General features: G+C 40.6%; 1 protein-coding gene across 3 annotated transcripts in view; it reads left to right on the top strand.

Moving 5' to 3' along the window:
• Positions 1–17,500, top strand: part of LOC147015055 (uncharacterized) — a 97,104-nt gene that overhangs the window by 69,417 nt on the left and 10,187 nt on the right. For 2 of the 3 annotated variants that reach the window (XM_085849415.1, XM_085849414.1), the window contains exons 11-17: positions 2,478–2,531; positions 8,035–8,108; positions 9,827–9,965; positions 10,166–10,274; positions 11,315–11,382; positions 11,712–11,744; positions 16,306–16,464. In XM_085849415.1, the coding sequence (XP_085705541.1) occupies positions 2,478–2,531; positions 8,035–8,108; positions 9,827–9,965; positions 10,166–10,274; positions 11,315–11,382; positions 11,712–11,744; positions 16,306–16,464 (636 nt within the window). The remainder of the gene's footprint in view (positions 1–2,477; positions 2,532–8,034; positions 8,109–9,826; positions 9,966–10,165; positions 10,275–11,314; positions 11,383–11,711; positions 11,745–16,305; positions 16,465–17,500) is intronic. The other variant, XR_015050209.1, reaches the window with a different exon arrangement.

Raw genomic sequence — 17,500 nt, 5'->3', positions numbered from 1 at the left:
CTTTAGGTTAGCACCACATGTGCACTCGTCCATTTGTCAAAAACATGGCGAAGGAAGATTCATCTGACCATATCACATTGCTCCACAACTCGGGAGACCATTGCCTGTGCTCTTTGCATCACTGGACTCGCAAACGTGCATTGCCAGGTGTGATGAGTGGCTTGTGCACTGCGACCCGACGATGGTATCCCGCTCTATGGAGTTCTTAGAAGACCCGTGTTGATGAAACTGGCTGCTCGCACTCCAATTTGAAATTAACAGTCAATTGATCTGCAGTTGTTGACCTGCTTTGCCTTGCACTTCAAATTAATACATGGATACCACAATTCTGGTGTATGCACTTCTGCCAAGAACTCCCTTTTGCTGATGATGTCTTTCCCTCGGAGTTCCATGCCGACATCACCTTTGACACCGTTGCTTGTGAAACAACAGCTAGTTGAGCTCTCTTTGTCAATGAAGCTCCTGCCAAATGCACCCCAACAATCACCCATCTCTCAAAGTCACTGAAGTCTCCTCTTGCAGCCATGCTTGCCATAACTATAGGCAATCAGGCATGTGCATCATTTTTATACATGACCCTAAGCATGCTGGGATGTGAATTGCTAAATGAACACCTGGGCCACACCTGTGTGGAAGCCATTGTTTTCCATACACTTGATATCCCTCATTTACCCAGGTGTTTCCATTTTAGCTGAAGTTCCTGGCATTGCCTGGGGAAAGTCAATGCAATATGTATTGAAATATCGACTGGATGACAAATTCGGGAATGTTTGCCTTATGGTTTTGTATGAATTACCAATCTTTGGCATTGCAAAATACACTTGGATTAGTGTCAAAATGCTTCACCTTCTAAGGATGTCAAACATGCTGCCCTGGAGGCTGCTTGTCTTGCACGTTGATCCTCAGCCTGAGCCTGTGTCTGCTCTGTAGTCTTAGCTGATCTGGAGGCTACTTGTCTTGCACATTGATCCTCAACCTGAGCCTGTATCTGCTTTGGAGTTTAAGCTGACCTGTACACTGCTTGTCTTGCACGTTGATCCTCAACCTGAGCCTGTGTCTGCTCTGTCGTCTTAGCTTACCTGGAGGCTGCTTGTCTTGCATGTTGATCCTCAACCCAAGCCTGTGTCTGCTCTGTAATCTCAGCTGATCTGGAGGCTGCTTGTCTTGTGCATTGATCCTCAACCCGAGCCTGTGTCTGCTTTTGAGTCTCAAGTGACTTGTATAGGCTGCCATTCTCTTTGTATATACTAACCTCGAAACTCGGCTGCAAACCTCCTGATTGGTGATCAGAGACAATGTGCTCGCGTGGCAAGCAACACTTGCAACTGGCAGGCCATGCAGCAGCACTGTGATGGGACTCGATCTGTGCCCTGCTGCCTCATCAAGTTAAAGGGTTCGATTCAGTTATATTAACGAGCCTAATATATTTACAAATAAAAGATTAGCAGTATGTTGTCCTGATGAGCCCACAACTAGAACAAAATCTAGATCGACATCTCTGCTTTCGTCTATTCGTGACTATAGGCTTTAACCTTAGTCTGCAAAGGCCTAAGTACCATACGGATGCCTCCGAGTTTGGAGGTGATGTGTTGGTATAACTTATGTACATGACATCAGCGTCGTGTCCTCGAGTCAGCGTGCTTCTTTCGTTATATATATATATATATATATATATATATATATATATATATATATATATATATATATATATATATATATATATACACACACACACACACACACATCTTGCATGTGTGCATACATATTGATGCTGAAGGACAGTTATTTGCACCTGAAAGCAAAATTGATATCTTGGAATTGTGGTGGAAAAGAACTCAATTTCCACAAGTTGGATCAGCATACAAACGGAAGATCTTTAATTTCGTATATACCGAGGAAGAACATTGAATGATTCACTGAAACATTCGAATGGACTTCACTGAAACAGAAGCCTGAAGCAATTCCTGTTATACACAATTTGACATTCCAGAGAAAGAGAGGGTGATAAGCATGAGGCAAAAGAACTCAAAACTGCAATACGTGTCCACTTTGGGTGGGAGGGAGAGAATGAGACAATCATGGCAAAAGTTTGCAGTGTTATCAACCAGGTCACCCTGTTTCCATGCAGCAAGCAAGACCTTTCTTCAAAGCAAGATATTCCTTTTATCAATATGTAGGCCAAAAGACTCTTGGGAAAGGGGAAACATTACTGACAGCCAAATCGTCGAAAGTACAAAAATTAAATTTCCAAAGTACCAGCCACAATTATAATTGAGAATGCATGGATACAATTATTTTTTCTTCCACAGAATCTATGGTGTTAATTGTGACATCATACAAGCTATAAATATTTTTGCTTCTCTTTTTGGGGCTGAAAATACCATTGATGTTATTTCAAAAAGTTCCTCTTATTCATGTACCCCTATCCTATCCAATACCCATTATTTAGCCTCTCCAATCTCATCATTTTTTTGCAGTTGCCATGGTAGGGACACCAGAGAATATGATAATTGATCCCCACAACACAAGAGGTATGTTTTCATCTTCAAATAAATTTGTCTTTGTCTTGCTTAATTATGTAATTCTCTGCTTGGGCCATTTATGTTTTCTTATTGCAAGTTGACTAGCTCGGTGAAAGTGCCACCCTTTGTGGGAACAATGAATAAGTACTGTGAGGGCCTTGTAATAATCATGCTGTGATGTGTATTAATGATCTGGTGCCCCTAACCGCCATCTGAGGTGAATAGACCACTCACCAATAAGTGTTCCACTCTATCTGTGACACTTCAACATTTGGATCCCAGAATTGCTCCCCAAGACAATTGGGAAAGGATGGCACAAATCCAGAAATGTGAAAGTTTCAGAGCATTTATTTAGCAAACACACAGTTACATGATAACTTTTTGTCAATGCTCCACTCATCATGTAATGCTGCTGTTCAGCATTCTGTCATGGCCACCCTACAGGCCAAGAAACAAATAAAACAAGGAAGATGTCAGGCATAGCATGATGCTTGAGAAACTCAAATAAACAAAAGTTGCCATGGAAACAGCAATTTGGTAATTTCGAAAAATTGACCAATCAAGTCTTTTGCATGATTGAAAATTTACGCATACCAAATATCATTGATAGAGTTTTCAAATTGTGGCTTAATAGGTGTTTTACATGTTTCGGATGACATTGACCTTGACCATTAACGAATTTTGACCAAATTCCACATATATATATATATATATATATATATATATATATATATATATATATATATATATATATATATATATATTGCATACATACAAATAAACTTTAGGTTTCAATTTGATATCTTGAAAAATTATTGAGGTATGGCAATAATAAATTCACAAAAAATTCCATTTGATTATTATGGGGTGAAGTTGTTGTCATGGAAACCATTGACATGTTAAAACAGCTAAATCGATCATTCTGATATTTGGTGAAACAATTCTGACCCAAATATGCAAAACCTGTTCAAATTTCAAGTTAATATGATGAAAATTGATGATTCTATGCGACCTTGACCTTTGACACTTTGATCACTTGACCTCAAAAACAATATGCTTCTCGGTTTTGATTGTTGAACCAATTCAGTGATCCAATATGCAAATTCTGTTCAAATTAGCAGAGTAGCCATCCTCTGGGTGGGTGGAGATTGTGCGTTACTTGCTGAAAACTAGAAGGGTACTTGGTTGAGCGCATACCTCTACCCCGTAATGCCTGATCCACGATAATATATTGGGCCCAATACATTTTTGAAATATCATGCGATACGTATATCGTTTTTGGCCCCATCTCTCAATGGTGAAGAATCACTTAAAAAAAATTATAGGAGTCGGATCCGGATCTTCACCAAAATCTAATCAGTTCATCCTTCTCACACACTGAAACTGTCCACAAAGTTTCATCCTGATCCGTCCACAACTTTATGAGATATCTTGTACACAAACAGACAAGCAGACTGACAAGCCGGAAGGCGGCGATGGGTCGCCGAGCATGGAAACTATAAGATATAGAGTAAAATGGATGTCATATAGCGGATAGGGAATCACCTTAAGATTATGCATATCAAATCTCATCCAGTTCCATCTGCTGATAACTACCCGGTATCCATTTGAATGAAAAGTACCGAAAATGCAGTTTGAAATTGGAAATCCCCAAAGTTTGAGGGGGTGCTGTGGGTGAACAAAGATCTAAATCGAAAATCTGGCTCGATCGTTTGTACACAATGTATTCCAGACGATTAGAGTGCATTTTCATGACCATCCGACCATAACCCAAGGAGGAGTAGCATTTGGCATGAAGGCACCTCCAGCTCTCGCATATTATCGATTTTTGGCACTTATTAACCTTTGACCCCTGACCTAAGCGAAATCGGTCAATATGTCCTGAGGCAAAGTTGTAGTACTCATTGAGTACCATGAACCTTCAAAGTTTCATTCGTATTGATGCACTCACCTGGTCGCGAGGGGGCCTTCAATTGTTGCCAATTTTCACGCATACCCTAATTGTAGGTGCGCTGCGGGTAAAGTATCCCATATATCACAAAAACCGGAATATATTTGATAGAGCATCACCTGTAGATCATTCGTGCCAAATTTCATAACCCTATGTGGGATAATGGCTTTCGGAATTGATTTCGCGTGAACGGTACCGATTTTGAAGGTTTTTTGGTTGTTGCTTGGGAACCAAAGCGTCCCGAGCAACCATCACAATTTCCAAAGCACGAGGTCATAAGATGTACCTACCACCCGAGTTTGGTCAAAATCCGCCTACGTTTGCTACCAATTATGCTGATGACAAACGAACAAACATCCAAACAAACAGACAGAATTACTGACAATAAGAGTCACCTATTTCGACGACCCAACAAATAGACAGAAAGGGGTGAAAACAACCTCCTTCACCTTCGGTGGTGGAGTGAAAAAGCATAATCCGTATATTGCAAGAAGCCTCGATAGATGTTTGTGTGATGTGCGCCTTAAGGTGTCTAAGGGGTGTAAAGGATGTAAAGGTCTAAATACTCAAATGTTTAAGGTGTCTAAAGGACATTTTCTAATAGTAGTTTGGGTCTGAAGGGGGTTTAATGGGTCTAAAGGGTATAATCCAACAGTACTAGTTTGGTGTCTAAATGGTATAAGGAGTTCAAAGTGTCTAACGAGGGTGTAATTGGTCTAAAGATCTCAAAAGTCTAAGGGTAAAGCCGTAAAGGGGGCTAAGTGGTCTAAAGGGTGTAAAGGTCTAAGGCTAAGCGCATGTAAGTGGTTACCACCCCTATTTTAGGGCATACCCTGACTTGAGTGGCATTTTTGAAAGTCACAAAGACTACTTCTGGTCATGAAATTTGGTTCATTGCACAGACAGTGTTCCATAGGACCTTAAAATATATAGGTTCATGGGTCTATGATGTATATTACTGAATCTACAGGATTTTTATTGAATATACATGCCCAGTATTGGCCTTTTTTCTTTTTTCATCTTAAAATATGACATATATTAGACCATGCAAAAATACAACATATAAAACATTCGATATGAAATTCCTCATCAAATCAAAAGGTTGTCACCCACCGTCTGAGAAAATCAGCATTTGTGTGGGTCAGTGGTGGATTCGCATCATATATGCACATTCTGGCATATTTTTATTTTTTCTTGTTTTATTGCCCTTTTAGAGCCTGGGACTATGAAATCCCCTAACAAAATGACTGGTTTATCAATAACTCATATTTACGTGTCTTAAATTATTCAACTTATTACCAATAATCAATGTAAAATTAATTGAGATAATCCGGGTGGATACTTAATTACAGCGGCTTGACCGAACTTTCCAACCCAAATGTCCGACTGCACGTCATGTTTTAAAAAAATATATATTTTATTCTTCTGTGCATCAGATTATTTTCACTAAAATTTATTTACAAATGGGGCACAGTGATATAGATGTAATAGTATAAAAAAAATTGAAAACATGCATGGCTTTGGTTTAGAGTAATTTTGCATTTTTCTCCGACTGCACGTCACACTTTTTTGAATTTTATTAAAAAAATTAATTTTCTTGAAAAATTTTAAAAATATTTTTACAGGTATTTAAAAAATATTTTATTAATATAGAAGGCAGTTAAAACAGTTTTGGAGAATTTAGAGAGCTTTTTGTTACTCCCAGAATTGATTGAATTTAAAATTTACGTCCAAGAATTTGTTCAATAAATCTCTCTTTTCGTGCTTTTCAGCATCTGACAGTCACTGAATAGAGCAGTAATAAAAAAATAGGTATGTATTATTTCTTAATAATCCCAGAAATTGGTATTTTGATAATTAGATTAGTTGCTAGAATAAATTACATACTATGACCTTCATTTATTTTGCCAAAAAATAAAAATTAGGTAATTTCATTGAAAACTCGCAAAACCATCAGAATAGGTACCCCTTCTTCAAAGTATCATATTTCGATATATATGTAATTAAGCTATACGGTTTTTTGTTCTGAACTCAATTAGACTTACACTTTCAGGAAAATGTAGTGAGAAGGCAATGGAACAAACTTCATTTTTTGACATTTTTGAAACGGAGTGGTAACCACTTACATGCGCTTAGCCCTAAACAAGTGTCTGAAGGGCAAAGGGGTCTAAAGGGTGTTAAACGTCTTTGGGGGTCTAAATTAATCTTAAAGGCTAAAAGGTACATTCCAAAAGTACGTAATTAATATACGTAGTCACGGTCCAATAATACGTAATAAGGAGATATACTCACGGTCCAACTCACGTTCAAACAGTATGTAATTAATAGACATACGGGTCACAGCATTTGTGTGGGTTTGAAAATTCACATTATCACACGGGTCGACTGAAGCTTCACCTCGAGGAGGCTTCACCTTGACGAGGCTTCATTGTCCACCCATGTTTTACAGTTTTATATATCAAGTCAATCGGATGAAAATTGATGATTTATGTGACCTTGACCTTTGACCTATTCACCTCAAAAACAATAGGTTTCCAGCTTTTGACCACTTCTATCAGTTGGTTAAGTTTTGCGAAGATCGGGTTAGAATTGCGACCTGCAGGCGACTGATGCATAAACAGACAAACAAACATACTCAGGGAATGAATATACTTGCAAATTTTTAATTTTGCAATTAATACAAAACTCCCTGAGAATGTAAGGATAATACAATGAACAAACAAAATGAAGGAACAAACAATACCATGATTGTTCAAGCATCTGCTGTTTGAACAATGCTGGGAACTGGAATACATGATGAACTTTAATAGTTTAGATGAATAGACACATTCCATGAACCAATTCTCTTCATGATTAATAATCTTAACCAGGATTCCCAGTATCTTAACCATAAGATTCATGATTAATAATAATCTTAACCATAACAATAAAAACACATCCCAGTCAGAACAGTAGGCTTCCAGCCATCCTGGCTTGGAACCAAAATATTTTTCAAAGGATTCTCCAAGACACTGAAAGTTGTCACCCGACTTGTAACTTTTTTAACGAAACTATCTACATTATCACAAAATTACATATTTATTGTCTAATTATTTACCGATATGTCCCGTAAATATCAAGTTTCTCACACTTTGTAATATTTCAGGAATCAAAACTGGCATCTAGTATAAATTTGGACTTGACCTTGACAGAAAGCTTCAGTGATGCAAACACAAATTTTTGTTAAATTCCTGGTGATGCACATGAAATTCATGAAAAAAAAAACCTTTTCCTTTCTCTCTTACACCTCAAAATGAATAGTTTTAACATGGGATAATATATTTTGAAACCACCGAAGAGGTTAACAAAACCACATCTGCTGCTTTGAGGACACTCGAAGAAAGGTTTATGTGCTTCCTTGGAAGGAAGCCACCCTGCCCACATCATCCTATTCAAGCTGTTCTGACAGGATTCTCAATGGATACGATTCCATATTAATCGCTTAATAGATTGCAACATTTTGCTGTTCTTTTTGGATTGCTCCCACTCTTACATTCCTCAGAACTATTCATCTCCTTTCAGATGTTCCTATTCATTACATTTCAAAGGATCCCAAAGTCCCCTGCTCTCTGGAGGACACACTCTCTCACTTCAGGGTAAGAGGAACAAAGCAAAGATAGTTTATGCTCCTGGAGGCCCCTTTATTTCAACGAATTAAAAATGAACTTCAATATGCTGAATGTCTAATGTTGTTCGGGGCAGAATTATTATTTTTAACAAACACAAACTGAGAATTGTTATACATTTATTAAAATCCTTATTTTTTTTTTTTTTTTTACATTCAAGTGATCTGAAATCCATAAAATATTCTAAATGGAGCCAAACCAGAATTGCATTTCTCCTTTTATTATCTGAGATTGAGTTAATTGGATATGGTCTTGAATACCGTTTGAGCAGGCAGAGTTCATTCATAAACAGGGTGTGAAGTTACCACTTGTTGGACACAAATTGATCACGTGTTTACTTTATCTCGTTATACCTTAGGGTGAGACATCCCACCCTTTCCAGGATCAGTTGTAGTTTCTGATTTTATCACAATGGAGCTCAGAGGATCAAACTGGTTTTGCTATTGCATTGTTGGAGGTACAGCAGAGTTATTTGATCGCTTATCGAAATACAAGTAATGAGGAAGAATATTTCTTCGATCTCAGATTTTGTAACGAACCCGTTGCTCTGCTCCCAAAATTATATTTAAACATAGAAGTTTGGTAAGTTGGGGTTCAAGACCGAGCTATGAAATTGTGAAGTCGAGAATATGCGAAATGAACATTGCATAGTGCAGATGAGTCTTTTTGTACTTTTATCTCGATAAGCAAGATGAGTACTTCCTGTGATGTTCCTTTGGCTATGCTTGTAGCGGAAGCATGTGTAGACCTGTGGCCAAAACAACACTTCGGTAAACAAGTTATTACAACACAATTCTCCCTTCTGTTAATCCGTGACGATTGGTGTCAGTATTTATCAAACATTGATCTCTCACCTTGCATGATGAACCAACTTTAGAGGCTTCCATACTGATGTTCTTCACCTTCTCAATAAATTGAAACTCTTTTTTTTGTTTCATCTGAAGCGAGGAATCATACTCGCATTCTTTTAAATGGTCTAATTACAGGGTATTATAAACCTTGAGTTACTTGAAGGCAACTATAAGATGAGATTGATTGATCATTGAATTGTAATGACTGACAAGCCAATCGTGTGAGAAACGTCAAGGATATCACTGGATCAGAGATAGAGGTGCACAATTTTTAATCAGGAACATTATATAAAGTAGTTTGCTGTTGAAAGGTACGTTTTTGCACATTTTTCACAAGGTTTGATAAGATCTGGTAAATATGAGTTTTGAAACTGATTTTTTTTGTTTGTTTGTTTTTTTTGTCTTTGAAACGTAAGCTCTTGGAAGAGCAAGGAGTGTTTGATCACTTTAAACGGCAGCAGGTGTGAGATGCAACTACTATTTTATACGGCATTAAAACGATGTTGAGCACTCCTACTGAGCTCCTCGTATTCTTCAATAATACCCAGAGATTCAGTCAACACAAGGGATAGGAACGAGTACAGTGGAAAATGGGGGGTAATTGGGATGAAAGGAATTTGCGTGCAATGAAATTTATTTTTGAATTTACCTTTTGGTGCTATCATGCCGTTTAATTTTGGATTAATCATGCATCTGTAGTTATTGCTTCACTTGCCCCTCACATGGCAGGTTGGGGTTAGAGATGCCCTTAATAGGCTTTCCATCACCCCCATTCCCTCATTTCATTGCATTAACTACCATGGTAACCAATCCTATCTTTCTCTATTTTGATTGCAGGCATTGAGCTTAAAAGAATTAGTTAGCCCAGCTCTAAGCAAAGCACATGAACCACCCACAAACCTGACTGTCATGGCTGCCAAGGGCTGCCATTCTTTTGTCATCCTTGCCTGGGATTATGACGGTGGAAAGGCTGAAGGTAAGTGTACACGTTTGTCAAAGTATAACGATCATAAAATGTTGTGCAAAGTACATGGATTTGTTTAATTTAGGCATGCAGTGATATGAGGTGAAAAATGACTGTTTGTAACTTGAGAAATAGAATAAAGTATTGTTTTCATGAAAGCTTTCTACAGTATGTTCGATGAACTTTACTAATGTGTTCTACATGGTACTTAGGTTACATTGTTTACATGGCCACATTGGATGATGCCTTGTTGGGAAGATGGAAGACCGGTAACGTGACCAACCGGCACCGGCCCATAGAAAACCTGCAACCCAGCACTCGGTCTGATGCATGTTCGATTATCTGCCGTGGTTCCTGTTACCCCGTGACATACATTGTACTTGGCCTACAGTTTGGGGAACCGCAGGCTTTTCATATTAATAAAAACCTTAAAACATGCGTACGCTTCCCCCGTGTTCAGATTCAACATCCCACTTGTTCAGTTTTCCCGCATCTGCATCCCCATGCCCTTGTCGAGCAAGTCCCTGTACTTTGTACCTTTGACGTCACATACACCCATGTCCAGCTTCAGGTCTGCAGAACCCCTTGTATCCTTGTTTTGTACGTCACTTTCTTTCTCATTCGTATCGGTTTAAATTGTTCTGTGGTTTTGTGTTTTTGCTTTTAAATACAGAATCAAAGCTCATCCAGAAAAGATACACAATAGTGGTGGAGGACAAACAAGCATACAATGGGGGTAGAGGACTGGTGGATAGGGAACAGGGTTAACAACTCCAGAGTAAATTGATAAGGAAGAGTGTAGAGTTCTTAAAGTTTCTCTGATGGCATCGCATGCTGTAGATGAGAGCAGACCAGGCCAGGTAGGGAAGGCCGATTCCCTCTCTCTGATGGCTATTATTGAGCAGGGTGTTTTTTTGGGGTTTTTTTTAATCTACACGGTAATTTATCTGAGACTTTCACTTTTTAAATGCTTGATATTGTTACCTTCAGTCACCTTTGAAGCCACAGCTTCACGGCCTTCACTGTACACCCAAACATTTTCGTAATCGTTGAATTTTCGATGCCACACTGATTCAAATGTTTGTATCTCATTGATAGTTTGCCCAATGGCCTGGCTATTCTATTCGAAAGTGATCAAAGTTGTGCTGTGGCCTATATGTCTTAGACTGGCACGGTCTGACAGCGACATCCACAGGAAGAGTCTTGCATTTACTCAAAACTATAAAAGCAAGCGGCAGTATTCCTTTGAGACTTGTATGTTTACATATTACGTACATACTTGAACTTGCAGTGCATATGCATAAGGACAATAAAGTAATTGCAATCAATTTCTCTCACTTTGTGTTTCCACCACCCTACAGCTATTACTTTCGGGTCAGGGCTCGCAGTGGTCTGATAAGTGAACCGGTTGGAATGCTCACCCAACATGGTATTGTATTTCACACTACCCAAAAATAATAGCCAGGGTAATGGTGAACCCACACAATGATTCGTTTTGATCACTCACGCTCTGCAGAGGTTTCTGTTCGTATGACCACCACGACTGTGCATCTGCCAGATGATGTTTGTTCTCGTCTAAATAATCCAGTATCTTGTGTAATCTATGATAAACATTGGAATTTTTTTTTTTAATACAAATTGATACCTCATTTATCTACAATTGTTGTGCTGTGTAAGCAAATTGGAGTGTTTTAATAAGACTGTTTTATATTTCTTTTCTTCCTCCCTCCCTCTTCTTCAATCACCTTATCAATACAGAAGCAACTCCACACCTAATTGTACGGCCACCTGGTGAGACAACCTTTCCGAAATGTCTTTGCACTCTACAAAACATTGCCGCACTGCATTATGGCTTTTACCACATACGGTATTGCACTGTTCAATAAAAGCTGCCAAAACGATTTTGAGTCGGCCCGATAGAGCAGATTAAAAATTTGCAGTCACTCCCCACATCTATGCCTGGTGTTGGCTTAATGGTTCGGGTGGTGGGCTTTGGATCCTAGGGTCCCGAGTTAAAATCCCGCTCAGCTGTTGAATTAATACCAGGTGGGGTTAACTTGACCTGTCATCCTTCCGAGGTCAGCAAAATGAGTGCCAGCATGCTGGTATACTGTGTCGGAGTGGCGACCTGTCCAGGATTGTGCCCAATAGCCAAGAGACTGATTCAGCAGCACCAATGCTCTGCACAGAGTATGGTCCCAATCTCCTCCTCCTCCTCCTCCACATCTGCTACTCTGACGTCCATTTTGTTTTCAATCGGCACCTTGAGGAGTAAAATTGCTTCTTGCTTCTCGTGCTCACCAGTCATGTATCGAGTATCGAGTATCGAGTATCGATACAAGTATCGAGACGTCGGTAGACTTTGTGTAGGGATGGCCAGGGCACTCCATTGGCTCAATACAACATAAATCCTCAAAACAATCCACCAAGATAAAACTTATAAACCTAGAAATTACCTACCAGTCATCTGCAGAGAATTCCCCATCCAATAACACTCGTTCAACTTCAGGACATCATCAATGAACTCGAAAAATGAGAAACCCAAAAGTGTCCATTTGTCATTCTTCTTATTCTTTTCTGACAGACTAACTCAAAATTGTTTTAAGCTACAGACTTGGTTTAAACACCAATCGACAGCATTTTATGGTGGGAAGGTGCAAATTGATCAAAATTTTAATGGCATGAAAGGATTCCACAAAAAGTACACAAAACTGCATTCCTTTTCAAAGGAATAGGAGGGAACAGAGGAGTGGGGGCAGGACTATGTCTGTCAATCAGCCTAATGGTTGTTTTGCCCAAGGACCAATCAGACCTACATAGTTGTGGTCAACGGTGGAATATCATCAGGGTTTTGTGTTTATAAAGTACATACTATGAAAACATGTATTGCTAAGAATGAGGGTATGTCTGCCTATAAAGTACGTACACATGCATGAACTACTGGGGATGCCTGTTCGTGATGGTTATATCCCCCAATGGATGTCGGGGGCCAAATCTTCCCCCCACTTCCCTGCCTCCTTGATTCATCAGGAGATCCCATAGATGGCCCTTTCTTCCGTATTTGCTTGTTATCCTGCCCACGCAAAGCGAAGTGGGATTAAGCATTTAGTTCATGTTTGTCCGTCCGTCTGTCAGTCTTATCAGTTTAGGATCATCAGTTTTACGAGAAACATCTTATTTAAATCGAATGTTATATTTCAAACACGAACCGGAACATGAATAGAAAGTCAAGTCTTTAGTTTTACCGTACATTTTCTGAATTCAACCCGATCGCACATGTGCAGAGAGAGGAGTGAGATAATATCTTTACTCTACCTGCCTGGCAGTCAAATGAAATTGAAAATCATTCCAAACAGGAAACTTACTGTTTTTAAGGATGTCATAAAGGACACAAACAACAGGCACAAAGAACGAATGGAATGTGTTAGATTGGGTGTTGTAATAGACACTGGAGAAAATGGCGGTAAAACCCAGAATTTTTTTTTATACAAACGTCTTTAAACCTCTTTTCATCTTTATTTAAATTGAATTATATTTGAACACTGTATGAGACAAATTGCTTTCATAAAACTTCCAAGAACCATGCTATATATTGAAATATAGCATTAGAAGATGTGGCATGTGAGATAGTACAGTATCAGGGGTGAAGAAATAGAAGAAGCCACCTGCCATAAGGCGATGTACATCTATGGTGATCAATAATTCCTCCATCTCCAAAACTGCTGCTCAACATCATCTTATGATATTGTATAAGATGATGTACAAGACTGCTTCAGTGGTGCTAAACTTCTGCATTTTTTTTGAAACCATCTTTAAGACATTGACTACCAACACTTGCATGTACCCACCACTCCCATTTGCAAGCCAAGCATGCATGTGCATAGACTTAATTTTCAAATTTCACCCTTCTATGAGCAAATCTAAGTTATGAGAAAACTCGGAGCAGGCAGTGGGACAACATTTTCAATTCTGTATGCCAGGTTCGAGTTATCTGGAAGGATTATTTTTAGCACTGAATCGACGTTGGTATGATGGCATTGTCAATGGTAGATCGTGTGCTGAGTACTACATGTTCTTTCATTTTTCCGACTTGTCATTACCCTTCAAAATGGCACGTATGAGTGCAGATGAAGTGGCAAAACTTCTCATGGGGACTGACGATGATGATCACGATTATTACAGCTGAGTGGGGATTTAGGGGGCCAAGGTGCTTTGGGGAATTCTGAATAGTTGTGGAGTGCCTTCAAGACCACCATCCTTGATGTTGCCAGTGGATGTCTTGGAACTCACCAGAGAGGGCGATGCATAATTTTGTTTCTCAAGGGACACTGGATAATATTGACCAGAGTCGCAAGGCCAGGCTGAATGGCAGAGCTGAGCTGTTCAGGGAGTTGAGACGTAAAGCTTGATGTGTGCTGAGGGTGGACAAGAGGCCTATGTGCGAGGAATGTGTGAGGGGGTACAGCATCACCTGTGGTCAAGTGATACTCGTCCTGTTTACAGGGGAATTCGCGTTCCTCCAAGCCCATCCCTTGGTGTACTGCAGTTAGAGCAGAGGGTGGTGGGCTCTTGACAGAGGAATCTGAAGTGAAGGCCCGATGGGCTGGTTACTTTGAGAGGCTGGACCAGGCTGATCCACCAGCTGTTGAGTTGGATGTCAGTAATGTTACTATCCCGATTGCTGACCCTCCAATCAACTGTAATCCACCTTCGTTTGTGGAAACACAGGCTGCGGTGAACCAGGTGAAATGGGGTAAAGCTCCAGGGATCTGTGGCATCCATGCTGAACTTCTCAAGGCTGGTGGAAATGCTGCACTCGTGTCGCTGCGTGCAGTTCTGTGCTCTGCCTGGAACACAGGCATCATCCCAACTGACTGGAAGAGGGGCCTTGTTGTCCCTCTCTGGAAAGGGAAGGGTGATTGCCAGGACTGCGACAACTACTGAGGGGTGATGCTGCTCTCATGCCAGGTAAGGTCTTTGCTCAGATAATTCTTATTAGGCATCGCCACCATCTGCTTGAGCACCAGCACCCAGAACAATCAGGCTTTACACCAAAGAGGTCAATGTTTGACCGTATCCTTGCCCTTCGGGTCCTCACCGAACACAGATGAGAGTTTCGGCAGGGGCTGCTTGCAGCCTTTGTTGATTGCTGCAAATCGTTCGATTTAGTGAATCGGGATGCCATCTGGAGGATTCTTGGTTTTCGTGGGGTGCCACCAAAACTGATCAATCTGATCTCTGAATTATACTCGAGTGCTGTGAGATGTGGTGATACCACATCTCCGACTTATTTACAGTTGTTACTGGAGTTCGTCATGGGTGTGTATTGGCCCCACACTTTTCAGCGCTTGTATGGACTGGAATCTGGGGAGGATGTTGGAGAGATCAAGTTGTGGTGCATCGTTTGGGAATGTCAAGATCTCTGACCTTGATTTCGCAGATGATGCAGTCATGTTAAACAGAGACTCTGGATATCCTTTTGGGGGCCCTAAAGGTGCTGAATGAGCAGTCGGAGCCGCTGGGATTATGGGTTTCTTGGGTGCAAACTAAGATCCAGGCTTTCAATGACATCTTGGATGCTGCATCTTGTCTGTACCTGTTTGTGGCGAGGATGTTGAGGTCATGGAGAGATTCACTTACCTTGGCACTGATATTAATGTCTGCTGGCTGTGAGTCAGTGGTCAATGGATGTCTGGGTCGGGCCTGGTGAGTCATGGATTCACTGGATCATGGGGTGTGGCACTGCCGGTACCTGTGTAGGAGGACGAAAGTCCGAGTCTTCAGGTTCTTGGTGTTTCCAGTCTTACTCTATGGATGTGAGACTTGGACTCTGACCAAGAATCTGAAAAGGAGACTTAATTCCTTTGGTACCAGATCTCTTCGGAGAATCCCTGGCTATCACTGGTTGGACTTTGTGTCCAACGAGCGGTTGCTGAGAGAGACTTAAATGAGATTTGTTGCCTGCATAATCCGCGAGTGTCAGCTGCGGCTGGATGGACATGTGGCTCGTTTTCTTGATGCTGATCCTGCTCACCAGATTCTCTCAGCGAGGGAGTCTCGTGAGTGGAGGAGGCCAATGGGCTGACCACGTTCCTCGTGGTTGCAGCAGGTTGATCGGCATCTCAAGGAGATGGGGATGGGCCAGGCATCTGCCTGGGGGATGGCCAGACGGAGGCCCCTGGAGTTCCGGCAGAAAGTGGACCGAGCGAAGTGCTGCTCTGGCGCATGCTCCCGTACCTGACCTGACCTGACCTGACCTGAGGAAAGGAATGAACAGCTGAAGAGAGAATAATAGCATTAAAATGGTCCATCCTCAGATGTGTTGTCACATTGATGGTTGTTGTTTCTGCAGGTGGAGAGCCATTATGGACTACATTCCAGTTTCGTGTCGCCTCACCTCCTGCTTGTCGCGGTCAAAGATTGGTGAAAAAGACGCGATATAACCTTCTGATTGGCGTTTCCCTGTGCAGTTCTCTTCGATACTCTCTCTTCCTCGGGAAGGTCTTAACAGGTATGTTGTCACTGCATTCTTTATTTCCACTGCTTTATCTCTTCACCTTTCCTTGGTTGTCTCTTTCTTTCATGCTTCTCTTTGTTCTTTCGTTTTTTTAGTGCTTCTCTGCTTCTGATGTATTTTTGTGTCCTTTTTCTGGAAGATTTTGGGAACTTAAACCCAGCATGCTTTTTTTTATAATCCGCTATCAAGGAATAAGGAAAAGGAAAACAAGATAGGAAAGCATGAGGAACAAAGAAATGATGGATAAATTGGGAAGAAAAGCAATACTGAAGAAATTAACTTCAGCTGCAAATGCAAACAAAATCTGATAGAGTAGATTAGATCACCACTTGGCATTGGGCTCCAAACAAGGATGTGATGAGCTGTCACTTTGAGGGATTGAAAGAAGCGAGAATGAACCTGTATCAGAAGCCTCTTCCATAGACGGAAGAATTAAAAATGGTCTGAAAGAGTAAAAGTGGGCAGACAGTTTAGACTCAGGGAGATGAATTGGAGGTGGATTGTTGGAGGAGCACCTGTGGTCAGGTGCACCTGTGGAAGGACTGTAAATGACAGATGCATTTGGACTCTTAAGATCCCTTTAGACATTTTAGATCCCTCAACACCCTTTTAGACCCCTTAAGACCTTTTAAGACCCTTTAGATCCCTTTTGACTCCTGAATACATTTAAAACCTTGAGACCTCTTGGACCCCTTGACCCCAATACCTTTAAACCCATTCGACCCTAACTACTTTTGGAAAATACCCTTTAGATCTCGAGACCCTTTAAAGACCCCCCTACAGACCCAATGGGCCACTTAAAGCCTTTGGACCTCGAGATCTGTTGGACCCTTTTATAAACATACCACACAAACATCAAAAGACTCTTCTTGCACGATAGTCTTTTTTTTCAGCAATAATGAGCAATCTCCACCCACCCAGAGGCTGGGTAGTCTACAAGGTGAAACATAATTTGCATGTTGGGTCACTGAATTGCTTCACCAATCAAAAAGTTGGAAGCAGATTATTTGTTTTGATGTCGCAAAAATCT

This window comes from Eptatretus burgeri, chromosome 12 (genome assembly GCF_056783735.1).
Source record: "Eptatretus burgeri isolate ZD-2024b chromosome 12, Ebu_testis_v1, whole genome shotgun sequence".
Lineage (NCBI taxonomy): Eukaryota > Metazoa > Chordata > Myxini > Myxiniformes > Myxinidae > Eptatretus > Eptatretus burgeri.
Note: the sequence above shows the minus strand (reverse complement) of the source record. Positions and strands in the feature narration are given on the sequence as shown.